Source organism: Rana temporaria, chromosome 5 (assembly GCF_905171775.1).
Source record: "Rana temporaria chromosome 5, aRanTem1.1, whole genome shotgun sequence".
NCBI classification, from domain to species: Eukaryota; Metazoa; Chordata; class Amphibia; order Anura; family Ranidae; genus Rana; species Rana temporaria.
In genome coordinates, this window is record NC_053493.1 from 232,507,643 (window position 1) to 232,532,505 (window position 24,863).

At 41.3% G+C, this 24,863-nt stretch overlaps 1 protein-coding gene across 1 annotated transcript in view; it reads left to right on the plus strand.

The window, feature by feature from the left end:
* Positions 1 to 24,863, plus strand: part of LOC120940623 (glutamate decarboxylase 1-like) — a 40,890-nt gene that overhangs the window by 12,222 nt on the left and 3,805 nt on the right. The window contains exons 5-14 of the mRNA XM_040353579.1: positions 2,095 to 2,207; positions 2,393 to 2,508; positions 4,208 to 4,287; positions 11,494 to 11,548; positions 11,695 to 11,811; positions 12,971 to 13,035; positions 13,260 to 13,338; positions 13,883 to 14,032; positions 17,466 to 17,573; positions 18,112 to 18,201. Of these exons, the coding sequence (XP_040209513.1) occupies positions 2,095 to 2,207; positions 2,393 to 2,508; positions 4,208 to 4,287; positions 11,494 to 11,548; positions 11,695 to 11,811; positions 12,971 to 13,035; positions 13,260 to 13,338; positions 13,883 to 14,032; positions 17,466 to 17,573; positions 18,112 to 18,201 (973 nt within the window). The remainder of the gene's footprint in view (positions 1 to 2,094; positions 2,208 to 2,392; positions 2,509 to 4,207; positions 4,288 to 11,493; positions 11,549 to 11,694; positions 11,812 to 12,970; positions 13,036 to 13,259; positions 13,339 to 13,882; positions 14,033 to 17,465; positions 17,574 to 18,111; positions 18,202 to 24,863) is intronic.

Consider the following 24,863-nt stretch of genomic DNA (forward strand, 5'->3'; position numbering starts at 1 on the left):
TATATTATTGTATTTAGTCCCCCATATTATTGTATTCAGTCCCCCACTTACATCAGTGACACTCACCCCTGGGAGTGGTCTCGCAGCGCTGTCACTGACCTCCTCTCAGGTGCACAATGCTGGGATCAGTCAGATGGCTCCAGGTTGGCAGCTCTGGTTTTCCTATAGTCTTCTATCCACAGTACACACACATCTGACTTCTCCCATGACTCCCATCCCGTCGGCACTCCCACTCTTGACTCCTCTCCAGACTCCCTCAGACTGCAGACATGATGCAGGAGATGGTCAGACTGCATACATACTATAGGAGATATTCAGAGACTGCGGAAAAGTTGCAAGCCACATGGTCACACTGTGGACATGATACAAGAGATAAATGCAGCCTCGCCAGTGCCTTCATTACACACAATTCAATTGAATCTGTTTTCTGTCTATCACAATCTAGGAGGCGGGCTTTGTTACAGTAAGTGGACAGCTGCCGAACAGCTCAGTACAGACCCCGGCTCTGTTACAAAGCAGGAGATGCATACCGCTGTGTGTAACTACAAAAGTGGCGGGAGAGGAGGCACTTGGATCGGCCCTGGGCGCTGCTGCAGCCGCAGCTCAAAGTGGCCCCAGGGTAGGCAGCCTACCGGGAAATATCCCGGCAGGCCAGTCTGGCCCTGATCACTTTTTGCAGGAGCTCTGAGATTCTATATGCTGTTTTTTGCTTGACCTGCAGTGCTGGAAATGTCCCCCCACATCTAAGGCAAATATGCCTATGTGTACAGTTTATTGCCATTTAAATATTGAGTTAGTAGCTTCTGGTCACATAGATTCTCCAAGGCCTCCATTTATTTGTATTTTTATTTTTTTGTGACCGTCTCTCTGTGCTATGCATCCTCTAGTGCATGGGTGCTCAAACTGTGGCACTCCAGCTGTTGGACCTATGAGTTCCATCATGGCTCTGTCTTTTTGTAACTGTCAGCCCTGCTATGCCTCATGTCAAGTGGCTATGCTTGCCTTTATGACCTGTCCCACAGGTTGATTATATAGTTGTACATGGAGTGGCAAACCGCCATGTGATGGTGTAGGAAATTGGCTAAGCCATAACCAGAAGTCTTGTAACTTTTTTTAAAATCTGTGGCAAAGGTTGGGTTGAGATTTGCACTTTAAATTATTTTTAATAATGACCTGGTGGAATATGTAGTGCTAATTTCTGCTCTTTAAATGTAAATTGTAGAACTGTAATAAGTGCACTGCTACAAAATGACAAACAATAACAACTAAGTTCTCTGTAGCTGGCCATTTGAGGGCAGTCATGTGTGCATACAGTCTGACCACTTGTGGGCTAGAGCCTTGTCATTCTGCCACCCTGCTGGAAAATAACCTGATGTGTCAGAAAATGTATAGACAAACAGCCTTTTTTACAGATGTGGCAGTTGGCAGCTCCTAAATTGTGTCTAGTAGTACCATCTCTAATTGGCAGATACAGCAACCAGTCTTCGCCTCTGGGTCTAACTGCTCAATGCAGAAGGCCTCCCTTATGCTCCTCTAAATGTCCAATCATCACAATCATTCAATGGACCTAGAATCAAGATGACTTCTTTCCATTTTCTATCATGGCTTCATTTATGCAGTCTCTTGACAGCACACTGGTGTGTCTACACTTTTGTGGTCTAGTGACCATTTCTTCATCTCTTAACCACTGCTCCTTTTTCAATTCAGAATCTTACCCTAGCTCGACACCATGAAAACTCGCTTATCTGCAAGCTTGTGACCTCTTACTAAATTCTACAGAGCATATAAAGAAATATGTTCTGCAGACCCAGCATCACTCACGTTCAAGTTATTCATTGCTAGCTGATGGCATGATGATGCTCAGAGTCTTTTAAGGAAGGCTCTAGAGAGAACATTGTCCTAATGCTCCCTAAGGGCTGATAAAATAAAATCTATCATCTACAGTAGTAAGGTGTGCCATGCACCAAAGCATGACCTCCATACTTTAGCAAGTACCCTTTCTTGGTATGTCGTAAAGTTCCACCAGAGAACATGGGATCCCATGACCCATGTTTACTACATAAACCTGGACCCTTTTTTTTTTTTTTTTTGTAGGTTTACATTTGAGATTGCCCCAGTGTTGATTATTATGGAAGAGTTAATAATCAAGAAAATGCAGGAGCTGATTGGATGGAGGGAAAGAGAAATGGATGGCATATTTTCACCTGGTAAGCTTTTTGAAGTTTGTCTGTGTGTTCTGTTAACCCTGATTTTATTTCTCCATGGCTACAAAATGTTACCCCCCTCCACCCAGCATTGGCATAGTATTTTTGTTTTTTTTGTTTTTTTCCCCAAATACACCAATCGCCTTTTGTATTTTTCTGTTGTGCATAGATTTTTTTTGTTTTTTCAGGAGGTACCATCTCTAACCTTTACAGTGTCCTAGTAGCTCGGTACAAGTTTTTCCCTATAGTAAAAACAAAAGGAATGGCAGCGCTACCAAGGATTGTGTTATTTACATCAGAGCATGTATGTAAACTTTTTATTATACCATACTGTTTATAAAATAGAATCCAGTCTCTTCAAATGATTAGGAAGTACCTGTAGCTTAGGACTTCTAGACCACATATAGAAAACAAACATAGCACCACAATCCTAGCAGTATAAACATTTAGGACAAAATTGATATTTTGATCTTTATGGTTATATGGTCTGCAGGAACAAACTTGAGTCTTTTGCATAGGTAAATATAGTGGTGGGCATTTTTTGTAAATTCTATGAAGCTTTCTGCAGGTTTTTTTAAGCCGTCCTTTTGTTTTATCACTTTCTTCACTTGAACTAGACTGTTTAAAGAATTAAGAAAATTAATACAAAACCTTAAACTGATCACCCACTCTCCTATCCACACTTAACCTCCCTGGCGGTATGATTATTTCAGAAAAAAGGTGCTGAAAGCGGTACCATTATTTTCAAGGAAATTTGGCGTTTTATACTGTAGGCCTGCAATTCTTAGGAATAACTAACTTAAATCTGACCAAACAAGAGTCTAGTAGGCATCCCGGGTATTATTTTTTTTTAAAAACAAAATTATAATATAATAAATAATTATAAATAATTATAACAAATAATAATATAATTATAATAAAAATGATTCAATAATGTAATCAACTCAAAATCACTGAAATTTGCTCAGTTGCAGAATTGTCGCTGTCATTACTTTTTTATTTTTTTATGACGAATTTCCCCACAAATCGCTATCGCACAATTCTGCAAGTGATTATAATTTATTATCACTGTTTTCTAGCTGCTCTAAAACCATTTTTGACATAAAGGGACACTTTTGGTTGCTATGGACAAAGAACAGTTTTTATTATATAAAAGTACATGTAGGACACTGGGTAGACCACTAGGGACATGGGGGGGGGTGTGTTTTTTACATACAGTATACTGTAATCTTATAGATTACAGTACTGTATGTATTGTGTTTGTTTACCTTTTTGAATTTGGCGCCGTTCTCCGCTCCCGTGCGTCGTAACGTTGCAGGGAACGGAGATCGGTGGCATCGCTGGATCCAGGGACAAGGTAAGTAAACCAAGCCTGTGGATTCAGCGAGGCGAGCCCGAGTCTGACTCAGGTTACCGATCGTAGCCAAAAAATCTCACCCCGAGTCAGACTCTAACACCGCAAGGGGAGGTTAATTATGTGGGTGACTGAATATTTCACTGCTATTCATGTTCTGACAGAAGGCACCCATGACTGTTGGAATATACAAATAGTAACTGCAGCTAATTGACTGCAGTCCCCGTTCAGTGGACCCTCCTTGGATTTCCACAAAATTTTAGAAATGTATTCAAGCCACATATGGACAGCTTTAAGCATGCCCGAAGAAGCATGGGGGCACATTCTTTTGTCAAGAAAGGATATGATTTAGTTTTAAAATTTAGCTGGTGCAAGCCTCCAACCTTCATTGGTGTCACTACTTTATTGCGACTCATGGGCTGTTTATCAGTGAATACTGGTTAAGCCCATACAATGCCCAAGTCCACTGTTCCAAGGTAGTTGGTACTCCTAATGTCAGTAAGTTGGATCAGTGAAAACCGTATCGTAAATACATAATGTGCTTAAACAGTTGGCTGCTAATCTATGGTTCCTTGCATTAATGCTCCACACAGTTTGTTTTTCAACTGATATATTTCACATGACTTATTTAACATGTTGTTCCTTATAGAGTCACTATTCTTTTGAAAAATCATCTGCGGTACTTGGCATTGGGACAGAAAATGTAATTGCTGTAAAGTGTGATGACAGGTAAGGGTTGCATAGAGGCTTCTATTTAAAGAATACATCCTCTGGGGTCTTTAACGGGTCACAGAACACCAAAGTATTTTCAAACGAAACAAATCTATTACAATTGACCCCACCTTCTTTACCAAGCATTAGCCATTATATTTACCGTGTAATTTTTGCTTGTGATGGGTTTTGTTTTTTGTTTATGGTCAACATTGATTTTAAGAGAAAACTATTAAGTTTATATACAATATGCAACAGATTCACCATGTTGACGGTATGCAGGCCAAGGACTATTTAAAAAAAAAATTGTGGCATTGAACTTTGGAAAATAGGCAGAGGAATTAAAACCATAACTACTAAAGGCAATTGTTATGGTGAGGAGCTAGAACCTGGGAAGTTCCAAGTTCTTTTATTTTGGTCTATGTCCCAGTTAGTGAGATTTCACCCTCTCAAATTTTCCTGATCAACAATGTCATCTGAAATGTAAATGAGGGTAAATCCAAAACTTTGAATTGCAACCAGAAGAATAATCCAATTGCGATACTTCCATGACAACAGTTTTTTTTTTTGTTTGTTTTTTTTTGAGAGGGAATACCTTTCAAATTGCAAAGATTCCCTCAATTCCTGCTGATTCTCAAGAACAGGAAGTGGAGAAATCTCCCTAGTGAGTTTCAAAAATCGGAACAGTCTTGGCTTTAGGTATGCTCGTATCTTTAGGTGATTGTTGGTCTTCTCTCTCCCTCTGAATGAATGGGAAAGTGCTCTGTGCTGAGCGGCTTCCTGTTTAAAGTGAAGCATAGTAAAAAGTTTACTATGCTTTAGTTATAAATGAACTCCGTGTTCACTGGGTTCATTTAGAAAAGGAAGGCACTGGTAAATGAGTTACTAGCCCCCCCCCCCCCCCACACACACACACACACACACACTCTCCACCCTGGAACATCCCCACATCAGCTGGGAAGAGAGGAGATAAAGGAAGCCAGCAGAACTGCGGGTTGTCGGAGCCAACACTGGGAAAGCCTGGGCAGTAGGGGGAAATTTACAATACACGTAGTGATTGGGGTGTGCCCAGGCATACCTGGCACATCCCCTGTTCACGCATATGGTTATTGCCTCTGTCCGTAAAAGCCTGGGCATAGTGCAGGTTGACTATTGATCTCCATGGGTACAAAGACTTACAAAAGCTTCCACAACATACCTTCATTATGAGCATACCATGACTATTGGGTCGCTCCTAGAAGGATTTTCACCCCCAAAAGTCTTTGCTTAGAAAAAACTGTCTATTCTTGTAATTGACCTGCTGTCTTTTGTCCTAAACAAACATCTCACAATACCTACTGAAGATGTGACTACATTTAGGACTCTGCTGATGGAAAACTTGAGCTCCTCTTAAAAGTTGTTGCGTACCTGTATGCAGAGCTCAAAATGACAAGGGTGGCCTTTTGCACAGTTCCTGAATACCCCTGAATGTTGTGAAAGGGACTGCAGGGGGGGAAGGGAAGGCACAAGTGCTAAGATGTACATGCTGTGTGCAGAAACTTGGGTTAGGTCCCACACCTGCTAAGTGATGGCAGAACCTGAGTCAGGAGCAGGCATACGTTAACAATCAGGCAGTGAGCTACAAAGTTATTGGGCAGAAGAGTGGTCTGTAGACTAGGCTGGGGTTTGTACCGAAGGCAGACTGCCCAAACATGCAGGCAAGGGAAATCCGAGCAGAGGAAGCCAGATCAGTAACCGGATCAAGGATGTGCCTCAGGACTGGATCACTGAAACAAGTCTGAACAGACCATACAGCACAGAACTATTGAAGCATTCAGGTTTCGACTGTCAGCAGTGGATGTGCATGTGTTCATACATGTGGCCAAATTTGCAATCTGTTTTGTACTGTATGCTCTTTGTAATGTGCACACTGTTGCATTAGCCAAATAGCGTGTCTTAGCCTGACAGCTGCCAATATGTTCCTGACAAAAGCTCTTTAACCTAGCAGACCCAGACTTGCAACCAGCTCTTGCAACTATTTCTGTGTCAAACTGCAGCTAATTGGATTAGGGCAATAAATAAGCAGCGTGCCCCTTTCGGAGTGTATGGTTTCAGTGCAATTGCAACAACTGCCTTCTGCTCTTATTTGCTGCTTTTTAAAAGTGATCATTTTTATTTCCCTAGATTGGAAAGTTCTTGCAACAGATACAAGTCAAGTTTTAATAATTTATTAAATGATACAAGTACAAATGATATTAAGTACAAGTATCGGACCGGTTGGAAATTCCTAGTTTAGCCCCTACTGAGTTGATTCTTAATGGGTTATTAAGCTAGACTTGGAAGGTGTATAGATGAATCCGCGCAATGGAGACAAATGCCAAAAAGTGTGTCAATACACCGTGTATATGTGGGGTAATTAAAAGCAGCTGCCTCTACGCAATTTATTCCACCTGGGTGAAATAATAAATTGGATGGGGTGTGGGAGTAGGGGTGGCGCTAGCTTATTAATTGCCTTTTGATTAGTGAAAAAGTGTGTTAATGATATGGTGCAAAACAATGTGCCATACTGCAATCTATGCGATAATTACAACTTATGAAAAAATATTTAATTAATAAATAGGTTGACACAATAAAAATTAAAAATATATGAAAAAAGGTATAAAAATTCAAAAGTGCGCAAATATAGGTTAAATATCCATATGCAGTGGGTGAATTGCGGTGCTTTCTATAACACAAGTCCTAAAAATCAGAAAGTGCTTCATGCCAGGTGAAATTCTATTCCTGTATTTCACTGTGACCACCAACTGTGCTCTTATGTGGCCCGCACTCACCAGATCCTTCACCCCCCTCCTGGGGTGTAAGACGTTCACAGTGTGTGCCACTGTGCAACACTCTGGCAATATTCCATCCTATTTTGTTCCTGGCGGTGCTTCCAATAGTTTCCCCATATGCAGAAGAGAAGGGTCCCAAAATAGTGTGATACCGTGTTTTTTAAATTTATATGCTTTTATAAAAAAAAAAAATGGGTACTCGCATTTGGCAAAAACAGAGCATTTCATGCTGACATGCATTTGCGGAAGTGTTGTGACATTCTGTCAAAATGCTCGACCGGTTGTCCAAAGGGATCATGCAGGGAGCTTTCCAGCATCTCAGGTGGCACAGAGGTGAGCTACAACAAGACACTGCAGAGCTCCCAAGGTCAGATTTGCATCCCGATAAAGATGCTTAATTTGTGTGCAGCCAGACAATGTCACCACAGTGGCATATATAAACCATTTCTCTGATCCAAATCCTAGGAGTGGGCAGCTGTCATTTGGACAAACTCAAGCTGCCACTGCTTGGACTGGGAGAATGGTGTCGCCATCTAAATGTGTTTAGTCTCTTATGTCAAATGTGGGGGTGCATTGGATGTGGCTATCCTAACGCCCTGATCTACTGTTTTAAGGTCCTATATTCCACCTCAATTTACAGTCTCTAAATTTGAAGGCATGGCTATTGAAGCCAGGGTGTTAAATGACCTTGGCATCTCGGAACCAGTGTTGTCTATTTTTTTCAATTCTAGAAAAGCTCTCACTAGGATGCACTATCATAAGGTCTAGAAGACTTGTATTTCTTGGTGTGAAGCCAAAAAATTGCATCCTCGGAAATGCGTGATTGGGACTTTCTTTTCTTTCTTTCGCTTTGAGTACAATCAGAGGTCCATTTTCAGCCCTATCTGTATTCTCACAAAGGCCTTTAGCCTCCCATTTACTGATCCAAACCTTTATGCAGGGGGCAACTTGCTTGCTTCTCCCCATTAGGTCACCTAAATGTCCTTGGGACTTGAACTTGGCGCTATCTGTGTTTACAGAAACAAATATTTGAACCTAATCAAGGAAATTCCATTAGGCTTGCTGTCCTGCAAGCTAGCCTTCCTGATGGCTATTACCTCAGCCAGAAGGGTGTCGGAGTTGGCGGCCCTTTCATGCAGGGAACAGTACTTGATCCTCCACCATGACAGGGTTGTGTTACGACCTGTTCCATCCTTTTTTGGCAAAAATAGTGCAGGCCTTTCATTTAACCGCTTCCATACAGGTCATTTTCACCCCCTTCCTGCCCAGACCAATTTTTAGTTTTCAGCGCTGTTGCACTTTGACAATTGCGTGGTCATGCAACACTGTACCCAAACTAAATCTTTGTTTTTTTCCCCCCACAAATAGAGCTTTCTTTTGGTGGTATTTGATCATCTCTAGGGTTTTAATTTTTTGCGCTATAAACAAAAGAGCGACAATTAAAAAAAAAAAAAACACAATATTTTTTATTTAATAAATATCACAATTTAAAAAAAAAAACGTTTTTTTTCCCCTCAGTTTAGGCCGATACGTATTCTTCTACATATTGTTTGGTAAAAAAAAATCGCAATAATCGTATATATTGATTGGTTTGCGCAAAAGTTATAGCGTCTACAAAATAGGTGATAGATTTATGGCATTTTTATTTTATAAATTTTTTTACTAGTATTGGCGGCGATTTGCGTTTTTTTTTTTTTTTTTTTCTCTTTTTACTGTCATCGTGACATTGCGGCGAACACATTGGACACTTTTGACACGTTTTTGGGACCATTCACATTTATACAGCGATTAATGCTATAAATATGCATTGATTACTGTGTAAATGTGACTGGCAGGGAAGGGGTTAACCACTAGGGGGCGTCGAAGGGGTTAATATGTTCCCTAAGGTGTGTTATAACTGTAGGGGGGAGGGGACTCTTAAGGGGAGGAGACCGACGTGTGTTCCTCTGTACTGGGAACACACATTGGTCTCCTCACCGCTGACAGGAGGTGGATCTGTGTTTTTACACACACTGATCCACACTCCTGCCGTGATTACGGCCAATTGCGGGCACCCGGCGGCAATCGCAGCCGCCGGGCACCCACGCCGGGTCATGAGCATCGCCACGGGCGCACGCCCTAGATCGCCGAGAACACAGGACGTCATATGACGTCCACCCGGATCGGCAAGTGGTTCATGCCGCCGTCATTTTACAATGACACGGTATGGAAGTGGTTAAATCATGACATTATTTTGCTTTCTTTTTTCTCTCTGCCTCATTTGGCGGAAGAGAGACGACTCATTGGATGTTGCTTGGGCAGTCCAGGTTTGTTTGTCTAGATCTGCAGAGATCCGAGGATAAGATTCCTTTTTTCCTTTTACCAAAAGGACCCAAGAAGGGGCAGGCAGCTTCCAAGGCTTCCATTTCCAATTGGGTCCGTCCGTAATTGATCATTCAGCCCTATGGTCTGAAACGTAAAAGCTCCTCCCTTTAGGGCGAGAGCTCATTCTACCAGGGGTGTAGGCACCTCCTGGGCTTTTCGCCATCAGATATATGTGGCTCAGATTTGTAAGGCTGCTACCTGGTCTTCAGTGCATACGTTCACAAAATGTTGTTATATTATAAGTGGATATTTGGGCTGCCGTACAAGTTCTGATGGCTATTGTTTGGCAGGGTGTCCTGTCCCTCTCCCAAGGCTATTGCTCTGGGATGTCCCAGCAGGTAATGAATATTGGCCTGACTGTGTCCCATGATGTATGGGGAAAAAAATAGGATTTTTTTTGTCATACTTGCCTGTAAAATCCTTTTTCTTTGAGTACATTGTGGGACACAGATTCTCCCCCCCCCCCCCTCTTTTTTGAGGATTCAGTGCTTGCTACAAAACGGATGCGCTTCCTGTGTGGGAGGGGTTATATATGGGATCACTTCCTGTCTAAAGACCCTTGGTCTATCAGTGTTCATTCACCAGGAGATGGAGTATAACCCAACAGGTAATGAATATTGGCCTGACTCTGTGTCCCATGATGTACTCAAAGAAAAGGATTTCACAGGTAAGTATGATGAAAAAATCCTATTTTTTTTTTCAGTTTTTTTCCCCGACAAGCCCTTGTGAGCCACAAATTTGATAGGAAACGGCACCCAGTGTTCTATAGAAGCAGAACATTGTTTCCCATGGAGACTAGATAAGCTGTCTTGGAGAAAGGTTGTTTGGCTATAAAAGTAGGCATTGAAGTCTGTTGGGACAGGTAATGATCACTATCCACGTTTTTATTACTGTCTGTGCCCCCATTAGGGAGATTCGTCCTCTCTATTTGCTCTATTTTACCATTCTAGCTGAAGGCAAAATAAAATCCCACATTTTTGTCTGTCCCCTGAAATATTCCAATATGGACACTAGTTATGGTGACCTGGGGGTCCCCAGTGAGTTCCCTTAATTTGCAGGGATTTTCTCTCGCTTCCTCTTTGGCTATGTTACAGGAAGTGAAGGGAAACTTCTGCAATGGGACACAGATGGTGAAAATAATCTGACAGGTGTTATGACCTCTCCCTTGCTCTATCTACACAACTTGTACCTACAAGTAATCCTATGAGGCTTACCTGTAGGTACTATGAATATCTCCTAAACTTGCACAGTTTAGTACAGATTTAGAGTGCATGCAGCTGATGACATCATTGGCACATGTGCTCTGAAGGTCAGGCTTACAGTGCCGGACCTCCCAGAGCCCGTGCCAGAAATGGCGGCTCTCGCGTACATGTGCAAGGGAGTGACTTCATCACATCTCTGGCCACTCACATCGCCATAGCCTGCAAACCCAGAAGAGACTTCGGAGGAAGCTGTCAGCCATCTCAGCGGTGAGCAGTCACCACTGAAAGGGCTTTGTTCTAAGTATTTCATAATGTGCTAGTGTGCAAAGCATATTGGCACAATATTTGGTTATCTTAAAAGGTGTGTGTGTGTGTGTGTATGTGTGTGCTTTTTTTTTTTTTTTTTTTTTTTGTATTCTTCAGCGGTTTACAACAGATTTAATTACTGCATGCATTTAATTTCCTTTTTGTGAATTGCCTTTTAACCCCTTTCCATGCGGTATTTACTGACAGTTTTTTGAGCATTTTTGTGATAAATACCACATAACATTATAGTGAATTTACAATTTTCAGGATCGCATGCGATATTTAGCAAAAATGTGTCAGGGCACCTAAAATACCACATGCAAGATGCTTTTTGTGAATAGATCCTATTTGAAGTGGTCAGCAATGGTAGCCTCTTTTTCTGACCGTATCGGTTTTATTTATATACAAAATTTGGTTCCCAGTATTTAGCTTTTCTTTAAGTTGTGTGTGTGTGTGTGTTTGTTTGTTTGTTTGTTTTTTTTCCTGCTACATCTAACCATGTGTGTGGTGTGTTTTTTTTCTTTTTTTTTTTTAACACTCAGAGGAAAAATGATTGTGTCTGACTTGGAAGAGAAAATATTAAAGGAGAAAGAGCAGGTGAGGAACTAAAACAACGCATTGATCTTTTGTTAGGATATTTTAAACATCTGAGTACCAATAAAAGATGTGCTTTCTTTTAATCTTGGAATAGGCACAATGCTTTTGTGTTCCATTACCTGATATATATTTTTCTTTTTTTTAAGGGACATGTTCCATTTTATGTCAGTGCCACAGCTGGGACCACAGTGTATGGAGCTTTTGATCCTTTTTCAGAGATTGCTGACATTTGTGAGAAATATGGACTATGGATGCATGTTGATGTAAGGCCTTTGTGTATCCTTTTTATTTTCTTTAATAGGATTAAAACTTCAGATGTGTTCTGCCACTTGGATGCAGCTGACAGTGACTGTCAATACACTGTTCCATTTTCTTTGGTTGTACTAAACCATATTCTGTTAACCTTTCGGCTCCATGCACACAGAAGCTGATAAACTGCAGTTTATTGGCATTTTGGTGTTTTTTTTTTTTTTTTTTTTAAAAAGCCCATAAACTGAACTCTGTTAGCCTATGTGCCCATGCACACCTGGGCGTTTTTTAGTGTTAATGAGCTTTGGAGTTTATTGGCTTTTTTCTGAACGCCCGAAATTTGTGTTCAAAGTGCCGTTTTTCGTCGGGAAACGCTCAAAAACGCAAAATGCTCAAAAACGCTGGCGTCAGCATTTTTAGCTTTTTTTTTTTTTTTTTTTTTATCCATTGGGAAAAAAAAAGCTAATAACGCTACACTGAAAAACGCTATTGCAAAAGTGCTAAAAAACATTGAAAGACTCCCTGCAAAGCTACTGGCGTTTTCTATAGCTTTTTTTTTTTTAGCTTCTGTGTGCATGGAGCCTTACTAAGTATTGTTTTGCCTTTGAACAAACTTATTTTAGGCATGCAACAAGATCACCTCTGAAAGGTGGTCGGCATTCGGATTGCTTTTCAGATGCTTTTGATAGGCAGTGAGAAGGTGATGTGTCACCTCCATGTCATCTGTTTTTAACCCTGTAAGTGCTACACCATGTCCAGGGACATTACTGTCCTCTAAATGCACCAAGGGTGATCATTAAAAAAAAAATCCATGCCATGATGCAAAGCACCACAGCTTGTGAACACCCTCATCTGCTGCCTTTAGAGCTTCGGGGGGGTCAAGAAGTGATAATTTGCAGCTTTACTGACTGCAAGTCCAAATGAGCCTTAAAGCCCAATTTTACATGTCGGTTGGGGGGGGTTATGGTGAAGACTTTTTTTGAGTTAAAACGGGCAGTAAGGAGGCAACACTGCCTGTCAAACACTTTTTTTTGGTAAAACTGATCCCCTGCAGACAGCTCTTCAGAGGGCTAGTGCTAGTGTAATTGAGCCCTTAATGAGTTTTTCTATTTTGATAATTGTCCTACTATGACAGCATGTGCTATAACCAAAACGTTTTCCATTGTGTTGCAGGCAGCTTGGGGCGGGGGATTGTTGCTTTCAAAGAAACACAGATTTAAGCTGAACGGCATTGAAAGGTACTAGAAACCGTTTTAATAGACTTTTTTGTATTGGTTTTTGCTAACAATTTTTTTGCTATTTTTAAACTCCAGAAGCAGGGACTAATTCCTAGGCCTTTGCAGCACACTTCTGGCACCCCAATATAATGCCATATAATATAAAGAGGCTGTGGCTGTAGAGAACTTTTATTTTTTACTAATGCCTCCTGTGCTCACACTAACTTGCACTATCATTTCATTAGGGCTAATTCCGTAACCTGGAATCCTCACAAGATGATGGGTGTACCCTTGCAGTGCTCTGCAATCCTCATTAGAGAAAAGGTAATTTCATAAAATGCACTGTGCGTGTGTGTTGTAATTTTAAACAGCATAGATAAAGAGACTGTGACAAAACGCGTACTGTAGCACAGCATAAGCACTTGAACTGTGGGTTTATAATGAAACGTTTTTTTTTTTTTTTTTTAAATATAGATGATTACATCAAAACAGATCAAATTGATTTTTACACACAATTTCAACAAACCCATTTAAAAAAGTATGTTCATTGCAACAGCAGTAAGAATAATTTGTTGCAGCCATCTAGTGTGTGTGGTGTGTGGGTTTTTTTTTTTTTTTTTTTTCTCTCTCCATGTTCTTGTATATTTTCTATCATTGTGTATAAATTCTATTGTATCTGGAATTATTTCACAAAAAATGATTGGTGTTTTACTTGCTACTTGAATCTATTGTATAAGATGCGTTATATACCCGTCATTTACATTATTCCTCTTTTTCTAGTTTTATTCTATTCTGCTGTATATAGTCAGAATTCATTTTTATTACAAATGCAGAATTTCTTTCAAAAGCCTAACTTTTCTTATTTCAGGGTCTCCTGCAAGCTTGTAACCAGATGCGTGCCAAATATCTCTTCCAGCCAGACAAGCCATATGATGTGACCTATGACACTGGAGACAAAACAATCCAGTGTGGTAGACATGTAGATATATTTAAGCTTTGGCTTATGTGGAAGGCAAAGGTAAGTGGTCTGTAAGGGGAAACTTGATCACTGGGATACTCCTACAAGAAGGGAGCAGGAGCTTTTATAAACTGTAATTACAAAGGTTCAAAGTTAATTTGTATTTCTTTGGAACAATTCGCAATAGTTTTTGTTTCTCTATCCTTAAAATTATTTATAAGTGAAGTGTGGCATGCATTTGTATTCAGCCCCCCTGAGTCAATATTTTGTGGAACCACCTTTCACTGCAATTACAGTTGCAAGTCTTTTTGTGTTGGTCTCTACCAGATTTACACATCCTAGAGTGACATTTTTGCCCAGTGTTTGCACAATAGCTCAAGCTCTGTCAAGTTAGATTGAGCGCATCTGCACAGCAATTTTCAAGTCTTGCCACAAATTCCCAATTGGATTTGGGTCTGGACTTTGGGCCATTGTAACACATGAAACACATGAAACACATGAATATGCTTTTATCTAAATTCCATTGTAGATCTGACTGTATGTTTAAGGTTGTTGTCCTGCATGAAGGGGGAACCTCTGCCCCAGTCTCAAGGCTTTTACAGACTCTAATGCCACATACACATGGTCGGAATTTCCGACAACACATGTTCGATGCCAATTCCGACGCATTTAAAACCCTACGCATGCTCGAAATCATTGAACTTCATTTTTCTCGGCTTGTCGTAGTGTTGTACATCACTGCGTTCTTGACGTTCGGAATTTCCGACAACATTTGTGTGACCGTGCGTATGCAAGGCAAGTTTGAGCGAACGATCCGTTGAAAAAAAAATACAGTTTTGATATCTGAATGCCCGATCGTGTGTGCCCGATCGTGTGTACGCGGCATAACAGGTTTTCTTCTAAGATTGAACTGTATTTGGCTTCATTCATCTTCCTATCAACTCTGACCAGCTTCCCTGTCCCTGCTGAAGAGTATCCCCACAACATGGTGCTGCCACCACCATGTTTCACAGTGGGGATGGTGTGTTCAGGGTGATGTGCAGTGTTATTTTTCAGTCACATGGCTTCTTGCAAATTGCAAACAAGACTTCTTATGGCTTCCTTTCAACACTGGCTTTCTTCTTGCCACTCTTCCATTAAGGCCAGATTTGTGGAGTGCATGACTATTAGTTGTCCTGTGGACCGCTTTCTTCCACCTGAGCTGTGGATCTCTGCATTACCATGGGCCTTGTGGCTGTTTATCTGATTAATGCTTTCCATGCTCAGCCTGTCGGTTTAGGTGGACAGCCATGTCTTGGTATGTTTGAAGTTGTGTCATACGCTTTCCATTTTCGGATGATGGATTGAACAGTGCTCCACAACTTTAATCCTGTCCTGTGTGTTGCTTGGCCTTCATTGTGCTGTTTGTTCACCAAGGTTCTCTAACAAACCTCTGAGGGCTTCACAGAACCTCTGTATTTATACTGAATTAATTCTCACACAAGTGACTCTATTTACTAATTGGCTAACTTCTGGAGGGAATTGGTTCCACTAGATTTTAGTTGGGGGGGGGGGGGTGTATCAGTAAAAGGGGCTGACTACAGATGCACACCATACTTTTTAGATATTGATTTGTAAAACAATTTGAAAACCATTTATTTTCCTTCCACTTGACAATTATGTGTCACTTTGTTGGTCTATCACATAAAATCCCAATACAATACATTTGTTTTTGGTTGTATCATGACAAAATATGGAACATTTCAAGGGGTATGGATACTTTTTTTCAAGGCGCTTTATGTTGAAGTGCACAATCCTATACCTTCATTAAACTACTGAGAATCAATAATGGGGTGTTTAAATAATGGTTAATGCCTGTAAAACTAATGTGAGTGTGTGGGTCTTCTCACTGTTGGTCACCACACCCTGCACACAGCTTTATTAGAAAAAAATCGTACAAATGTAGCACCAAAAAATAAAAATGGTTTCATGATTTTTCCCCATATAAATTTAGAATTTGAACTGGACACCGTTGTCTTCAACCCATTCCCATCCACTTTCTGTATTAAAACATTCCACAGCACGATGCCTTGTGTTGCAGATAATGAATGCTAAATGACACATGTCCTTTAAACAATGCAAAGTTTTATTGGTACTGAAATTATAGTGCTAGTCCAATTAACTGATGCATATGGATGCTACAAAGTTTTGACATGGGCATTATGTCATTCCTTATCCCAGTAATGAAAGTGTAGATGAGGCAGCACTGATTCAGTCCGCAATATACTGTTTATCCAAATGTTCATGACACTGAGGCCGCGTAAACACGGTCGGAAAAAAACGATGAGAATGGACAGAGGTTCAGTTTCATCGGTCCAAACCGACCGTGTGTATAGCCCATCGGTCTGTTGTCCTTCGGTCCAAAATTTTAAAACATGCTTTAAAATCGAACAGATGGCCCGCTGCCCGATCGGTCCAAACCGATGGTTAGTACAGAAAGCATCGGTTCAAAACCCACGCATGCTCAGAATCAAGTCGACGCATGCTTGGAAGCATTGAACTTAGTTTTATTCAGCACGTCGTGTGTTTCACGTCACCGCGTTCTGACCCGATCGGTTTTTGGAACGATGGTGTGTACGCACATCAGACCATCAGGCCACTTCAGCGGTGAACCGATGGAAATGGCCCGTCTGACCATTCTCATCGGTTTGGAACGACCCTGTGTACGCGGCCTAAAACTTCTCTACTCATGTCCTGCTCAGGGTTGCTAGGGGGAGGTCCTCTTCAGCTGTGGTAGCAGCCAATCGGAGCACAATCTCTCCTCTCCTCTCCTCTCTCCCCTCTCTTTTATATAGGATTTATATAGGATGTTTTTGTTTAGAATGGCTTTGTTTTTTAACATGCAATTTACCACCCAAGCTTTTAGATTCCTTAACCCTTTGTCAAGACAGACAGTGTGCACATATAGTTTGCAAATGATATTGAGATTTGCAAGCACTGTACAGTGTTAATGATGGTAAACATTCCTCCACAGCTCAGTCTTTAAAGCTGAACTTCAAGAAAATTGGGTTGTGCCCGCACTACACGGGTTACCTGTTAGAAATTTGCTTATCAGATCTTCCACTCCCACATGCTCCTCCATGGTGCTAGACCAGTCTTCTCCCTGCTCTCCCATCTAAGTTTTTCTGACATCCAAGAATTATGCCTGGCATTGCATGTCACAGGGCAGTCTACTGCCAGCCCCACTGCTCGGGGGATTTTTTTCATGGATCTGGGCTTTGAAATTGCATAGAAGGGGAAATCTGTGTAGGATTTTTGATCAAGAACAAATTTAATCAGCAATTTGTTTTAACAAATAATAAAGTGTGCATCTTCCCAATGTGTCCACAAAAGCTAAAATACGCTTTTAAATGTAAAACTGACTATTTTACTGAGCTATAATCCACACCTTTTTAAACTAAAAGGGCTAAAATTGTTTTTGCTATTAATTTGAGTTTTGCATTTTTGTTTTAAGGGTACTTGTGGCTTTGAGTTTCAAATTAACAAATGCCTTGAAAATGCAGAGTACTTGTACAAAAAGCTTAAAACACTGGAGAACTTTGAACTCGTTTTTCCTGATGAGGTAAGAATCAAGCTATTAATGTCTTTTTAGTCTACACTTGTTGCTTTGCCTTGCTTGATTCTCATTTTTAGTAGGAGATATTTCCATTGTATAAAAGTTAAGGTGTCATAAGCATATCCTAAACATTGGCATGTAAATGTGTATTGCTTAACAGATCTTCAGAAGGTTTTAGAAGTATACAAATTGGCAAAGAAAAGTCTGTATAGAAGTACAGCATCTGTATGTGCAAGTGGCACTGATTTTGGTGGTGGTGCTCTCCTACCTACAACAATGTTCACACGTTGGGTCTGATTTAGTAAGATTTGAGAATTGTTTGTTTGTTTAAACCTGTTCAGCTGAAAAAACCTGTTCAGCTGAAATAAGTGAACAGGAATTGGCTTTTCACATAATTGGATAATTGGAGTTAATACTTTTTACAATTGTGTGAGCATTCTTGACTTTAGTAAATTGTCCTCCAGTATATCTTTTATCAACTATAGCTTGCTTACAAAACCATTAGACCTTTTGATGATGTAATTATTTTCTTCTCATGTCATAGCCTGAGCATAGTAATGTTTGCTTTTGGTATATACCACCCTGTCTCCATGGTATGCCAAGAGATGAAGAATGGAATGCAAAGCTGCACAAGGTAATTTTTTGTATTTGTTTTTTAGTTTTATAATTATTCTATTAACATTGAAGCAGCCACAACTAAAATTTATATATGTACATGGATGAAGATTTTCTCATTGCAAACACTGGCTCTGCTATATGCTATTGCAGTACTATGCAACAATCTACTTTACAGCTTCTGAAAAACGCAACTGAAAGCACCTTTTTTTTGATGCACCATGGCACACAGAGTGAGGCTATTATTCTTTACTTACTGGGTTAAACTCCATCTCCAGGTGAATGGGCACTGGTAGACCAAAGGTCTTTTGACGTGATCCCCTATATAACAACTCCCATACAGGAAGTACTTCAGGTTTTTACCAGTATGTGCAAGGTGGATGGACACGTTGTTTTTGTTTGAGCTCTCTCAAGCTCCAGGTTTGGAGTTCCACCACGGTTCTTAAATGAATCAAGGGATTGACCGACTGGATACATTTTAAACTGGCTTATATGCTTAGATAAATGGTACCCCAGCCTCACAAGAAAGGCGCAAGGATCCGGCAAGGTTTTGCCTCTGATGTGACCTCTGGGCGCTGGACACTACAGAGCTATGGCATTCCTGCAGGGTGCTGTACAGGTCCAAGGGAGTGGACCCTAAGACATGAAAAGGGTACCCGGTCCTTGAAGGTCCCCCAAGGGACAGAACCCGCCATGGTGGGTGAAGATTTGGCTCTTGGTTTCTAAGGTTGCCTTGCACCTGGACGGGTAAGTAAACCCCCCTTATTTACTTATTGTGGGGTGTAACAAACTGTCAATCTAGCTAAGACTGAACACCTATGTATCGGTGACCGCAGGGGGGAGTTTTGGGATGACTGTTGGTGTTTTGAGTAAGGAGTACCTTTCTTGTCTTGGCTGCCTTCTTGTAGATGGTCCGCGCACAGGACCATGCTTGTGCACAAGTGGAGTGTCCCAGCGCTCAGTCATCTTATTTAGGCTGAGATGTGGTGCTTCTAGGGGGCATAGAGCAGGCTCTGAAAACCTTTTGCTTTCTGCAGTATACTCCTCCATACCCAGGTCACCAGCCGTTGGTTGGCAAGCTAAAATGCTTAGCAGGATTGTTGCCTAGGGGTTTGGTAAGCCCTATTAAAGGATCTCCCTTCTGGGGTAAAATACTAAACCCAGGGGCTCCCTTTTTGTGACCTGCAGTGTCTTCATAAGAGAGGAGCGAGGCTAACAGTACAGGAAAGGGCACACCTATGTCGTCAGAAGCTCCTGAGGAGCCTAGTCAAAACCCTAGTGTTGTATCCCTTGAGAGACCAGATGCTTCTGGGCAATCTGAGCCATTGGGCCTGTCTGGTTTTGTGCCTACAGTCAGTGCTCCGGCTTCACCCTTTATCACCAAGGATGAACTGTCCTCATTCCTAGCCAGGTTAGAATGCATGATTTCCTCCATCCCACAAGTTGGCAAAAAGCGTGACTGATCCCCCTCCCAGACCCTCCTAATTTGGAGCAGGAGCTAGATATGCTAAGGACTTGGGAGATGGCCCAGCAGATGAGTCTGCTTCTGAGGAATCTGGACCAGAAGATGCCCAGTTGGTATAAGCCTCTCAATTGCAAATGCTTTTGATCTAGACTCTTACCGAGATGATTCATTCTGCCTTTAAGTTGCTTCCTGCAGAGGTTTCTGAGCCCCCCTGGTCCTCTTTGGGGTTTCTGAGGCCTCCTCGGGCCGCATAAGCTTTCTCCCATTGTTGGAACAGGCGGTTTATGCTAATTTGGAACATCTTGATATAGGAATTTTGTTCCTTCTAAGAGGAGCAAAATTAAACATTTGTTAAGAAATCGAGCATGCCAGCTGCAGTTTCTTCCTTAAACATGAACTTAAGTTGTCCAGTGGATAATGGCTTGAAAGACCCTGTTGACAAACTGGATCTTTTGGCCAGTTCAACTATTCAGCCAGCTGCCGCAGCAATTGGTGTCTGCCAGTCCTTAAAGGGATTGTAAACCCTCATGCTTTTTCACCTTAATGCATCCTGCATCCGACCATTTTTTAAATTGGTCATTAACCACTTAACGACTGCCGCATGTACATTTACGTCGGCAGAATGGCACGGACAGGCAGATGTACGTGCCTGCCTTCCCGCGGGTCGGGGGTCCCCCTGGTACATGCGGCGGTCGGTAAGCCTCTGGGAGCGATCCAGGATGAGGGGGCGGCTGTTCGTTTCTTGCCACCCCCTCACGATCGCTCCCAGCCAATCTTCTGCCGAAGGACCTCCTCTGCCTGTGTAATGTAAACACAGGCAGGAGGAAGTGATGTCATCTCTCCCCTCGGCTGTATTTTCATTCAGCTAGAGAAGAAATCACAAAGTGAGTTGCACCAACAGCACACATACACAGTAACACACAGCACACTTAACCCCCCCCCAGCCCCCTGTCAGTGTCACTGATTGCAGTGATCATTTATTTACTGATCACTGCATTTAGTGTCAGTGTGACAGTTAAAAGTTGCAGGGCAGTTAGTCTTAGGCCCATTTAGGTCCAGTGTAGCCCCCTACCCCCCAATAAAGGTTTAACCCCTTGATCACCGCCCTAGTTAACCCTTTCACCCCTATTGCCAGCGTCACTAAGCGATCGTTTTTCTGATCGCTGTATTGGTGTCGCTGGTGCCGTTGGGTAGCTAGTTATTTTTTAAGGTTCGCCGCCAGCTTTTTAGAGCGTTAGGTACCCCCATAAATTTTCTAAATAAAGGTTTTAACCCCTGATTGCCCCTAGAGTTAAACCTTTCACCAGTGATCACTGTAAAAGGGTTACTGGTGATGCTGGTTAGTTGGTTTGCTGTTTATAGCATCAGGGCACCCGCCGTATATAACCCAATAAAAGTTTAACCCCCTGATCACCCGGCGGGTGATATCAATTACATTTTAGGGTCTGCAACGCCCCAGGTTCGTGCCAGTAACGCTTACACTCACGCACAAAGCATACACCCCCCTTAGTGGTATAGTATCTGAACGGATCGATACCTGATCTGATCAGATCTATTCTAGCGTACCCAGCAGTTTAGGGTTCCCAAAAACGCATTGTTAGCGGAATCAGCCCGGATACCCGCTAGCACCTGTGCTTTGCCCCTCTGCCCAGCCCAACCCACTAAAGTGCAGTATCGATCGATCACTGTCGCTTACAAAATACAACACATATAACTGCAGCGTTTGCAGAGATGGGCCTGATCCCTGTGATCGCTAACGTTTTTTTGGAAGCGTTCTCTAAGTAAAAAATAAAAACACAAAAAAAAAAAAATAGTTGTCGTTTTATTGTTCTCTCCCTCTCTTCTCTCTATTGTTCTGCTCTTTTTTTACTGTATTCTATTCTGCAAAGTTTTATTATGTTTTTTCATGCTTTCTTTTCAGGTATGTAATTTACTTGACTGTTCTCAGGTACGCCATTCAGCTGTTGCGTGGACTTATCTTGACAGCAACATCGTTTGCTCCCACGATCTATAAAGCCGTGACTCCAGTGCTGTAGGAGCATGGTGGCATTAGGGGCGGAGGAGCGATTTTGCTCCTAATGCCGCGTTCATACGGTCGAAATTCCAATGGAGGCTTGCCCGTGGAAAAGTCCGACCGTGTGTACGCGGCATAACTTTTTTGCGGGAGGATGCCCCCATGCTTCGGCATATATAAATGGTGCATGTATGCCCATCATTAGAAATGGGTGGATGAAGGGAGGTATTCTAATGGTGGGCATACCCACTGATCAATCTTTTTTTCGTTTAGCCAACAGGCTGCATGAAAAAAAAGATTACAATACATGTCCAACAAGAACCATCAACGTACTGGTATGTTGCTGGACTTTGAATGGTTATACCAGAATGATGCCTGTGGGTTTAGGTATCATCTTGGTATCATTCTTTTCATCCAGCGGTTGGCTTTTATGTAAAAGCAGTCCTAGCGGCTAATTGGCCTCTAGACTGCTTTTACATTCAGTGGGAGGGAATGTCCCCCTCCCCCCCCCGAAAATAAACGGCACCATTGGGAAAGCATTTTATCATAGCGATCTTGGTGTGGTCAGATGCTTTGAGGGCGGAGGAAAGATCTAGGGTCTAATAGACCCCATTTAAAAAAATAAAAGAGTACCTGTCACTAACTATTGCTATCATAAGGGATATTTACATTCCCTGAGATAACAATAAAAATGGTAAAAAATAAATAAAATGGAAGGAACAGTTTACAAATTAAAAAAAGCTAAATAAATATATAAAAAAGAAAAAAAAAGCACCCCTGTCCCCCCCCTGCTCTTGCGCAAAGACGAACGCAAGCGTCGGTCTGGCGTCATATGTAAACAGCAATTGTACCATGCATGTGAGGTATCACCGCGAAGGGCAGATCGAGGGCAGTAATTTTAGCAGTAGACCTCCTCTGTAAATCTAATGTGGTAACCTGTAAAGGCTTTTAAAAATGTATGTCGTGTTTGGTATCCATGTACTCGGCCTAAGATCATCTTTTTTATTTCATCAATAATTTGGGCAATATAGTGTGTGTTTAGTGCTTTAAAATAAAAAGTGTATTTTTTCCCCAAAAAATGCGTTTGAAAAATCGCTGCGCAAATACTGTGTGGGAAAAAAAAAATACAACACCCACCATTTTATTCTGTAGGGCCTTTGCTTTAAAAAAATATATAATGTTTGGGGGTTCAACTTGACTTTCTTGTTTTTATGTAAACAAACAGTGTCAGAAAGGGCTTTGTCTTTAGAAGTGGTTAGAAGAGTGGGTGATGTATGACATAAGCTTCTAAATGTTGTGCATAAAATGCCAGGACAGTTCAAAATCCCCCCAAATTACCCCATTTTGGAAAGTAGACACCCCAAGCTATTTGCTGAGAGGCATGTCGAGTCCATGGAATATTTTATATTTTGACACAAGTTGCGGGAAAAATTAAATGTTTATTTCATTTTTTGCGCAAAGTTGTCACTAAATGATATATTGCTCAAATATGCCATTGGCATATGTGGAATTACACCCCAAAATACATTCTGCTGCTTCTCCTGAGTACGGGGATACCACATGTGTGGGACTTTTTGGGAGCCTAGCTGCGTACGGGACCCCAAAAATCAATCACCGCCTTCAGGCTTTCTAAGGGTGTAAATTTTTGATTTCACTCCTCTCTACCTATCACAGTTTCGGAGGCCATGGAATGCCCAGATGGCACAAAACCCCCCAAATGACCCCATTTTGGAAAGTAGACTCCCCAAGCTATTTGCTGAGAGGTATGGTGAGTATTTTGCAGATCTCGCTTTTTGTCACAAAGTTTTGAAAATCGAAAAAAGAAAAAAAAAAAAAAAATTTTTATTTTTCTTTCTTCATTTTTAAAAACAAATGAGAGCTGTAAGATACTCACTCACTATGCCTCTCCGCAAATAGCTTGGGGTGTCTAGTTTCCAAAATGGGGTCATTTGGGGGGGGGTTTTGTGCCATTTTGGCATTTTATGGCCTTCGAAAATGTGATAGGTAGTGAGGAGTGAAATCAAAAATTTGCGCCCTTAGAAATGCTGAAGGCGGTGCTTGGTTTTTGGGGCCCCATACACGGTTAAGCTCCCAAAAAGTCCCACACATGTGGTATCTCCGTACTCAGGAGAAGCAGCAGAATGTATTTTAGGGTGCAATTCCATATACGGTAACCATGGCATGTGTGAGCAATATATAATTTAGTGACAACTTTTTGTAAAACATTTTTATTTTTTTGTCATTCTTCCATCACTTGGGACTAAAAAAAAAATATTCAATGGACTCAACATGCCTCTCAACAGTTTCCTTGGGGTGTCTACTTTCCAAAATGGGGTCATTTGGGGGGGGTTTTGTACTGCCCTGCCATTTTAGCACCTCAAGAATTCATAAGCAGTCATAAATTAAAAGCTCCGTAAAATTCCACAAAATGTACCCTAGTTTGTAGACGCTATAACTTTTGCGAAAACCAATAAATATACGCTTATTGCGATTTTTTTTTTTTTTTCTTACTAAAGACATGTGGCTGAATACATTTTGGCCTAAATGTTTGACTAAAATTTTGTTTATTCGATTTTCTTATAACAAAAAGTAGAAAATATCATTTTTTTTCAAAATTTTCGGTCTTTTTCCATTTATATCGCAAAAAATAAAAATCGCAGAGGCAATCAAATACCATCAAAAGAAAACTCTATTTGTGGGAAGAAAAGGACGCAAATTTCGTTTCGGTATAACATTGCATGACTGCGCAATTACCAGTTAAAGCAGCGCAGTGCCAAATTGTAAAAACACCTTTGGTCCTTTTTAGCTGCATATTGGTCCGGGGCTTAAGTGGTTAAACGATCGTGTGTAGGCTCCAGATCATTTTTCTCTACGTGAAAAATGGGCATTAAAAATTTAGAACATGCTCTATTTTTTCTCGTTTTCCACGTTGCCATTTTTCACGTCGTCGTTTTTCACATCATGAAAAACGGTCGTTTGTAAGCTTTAATGTCGGGGGGGGGGGGAAAAAGTGCATGCTCAGAAGCAAGTTATGAGACTGGAGCACTCGCTCTGGTAAAACTAGAGTTTGTAATGGAGATGGCACATTCGTCACGCTGTAAGACTGAAGAGCGCGAATCGTCTCTCACCAAACTTTTACTGACACAAAATCAGCAAAAGCAGCCCAAAGGGTGGCGCCATCCGAATGGAACTTCCCCTTCAT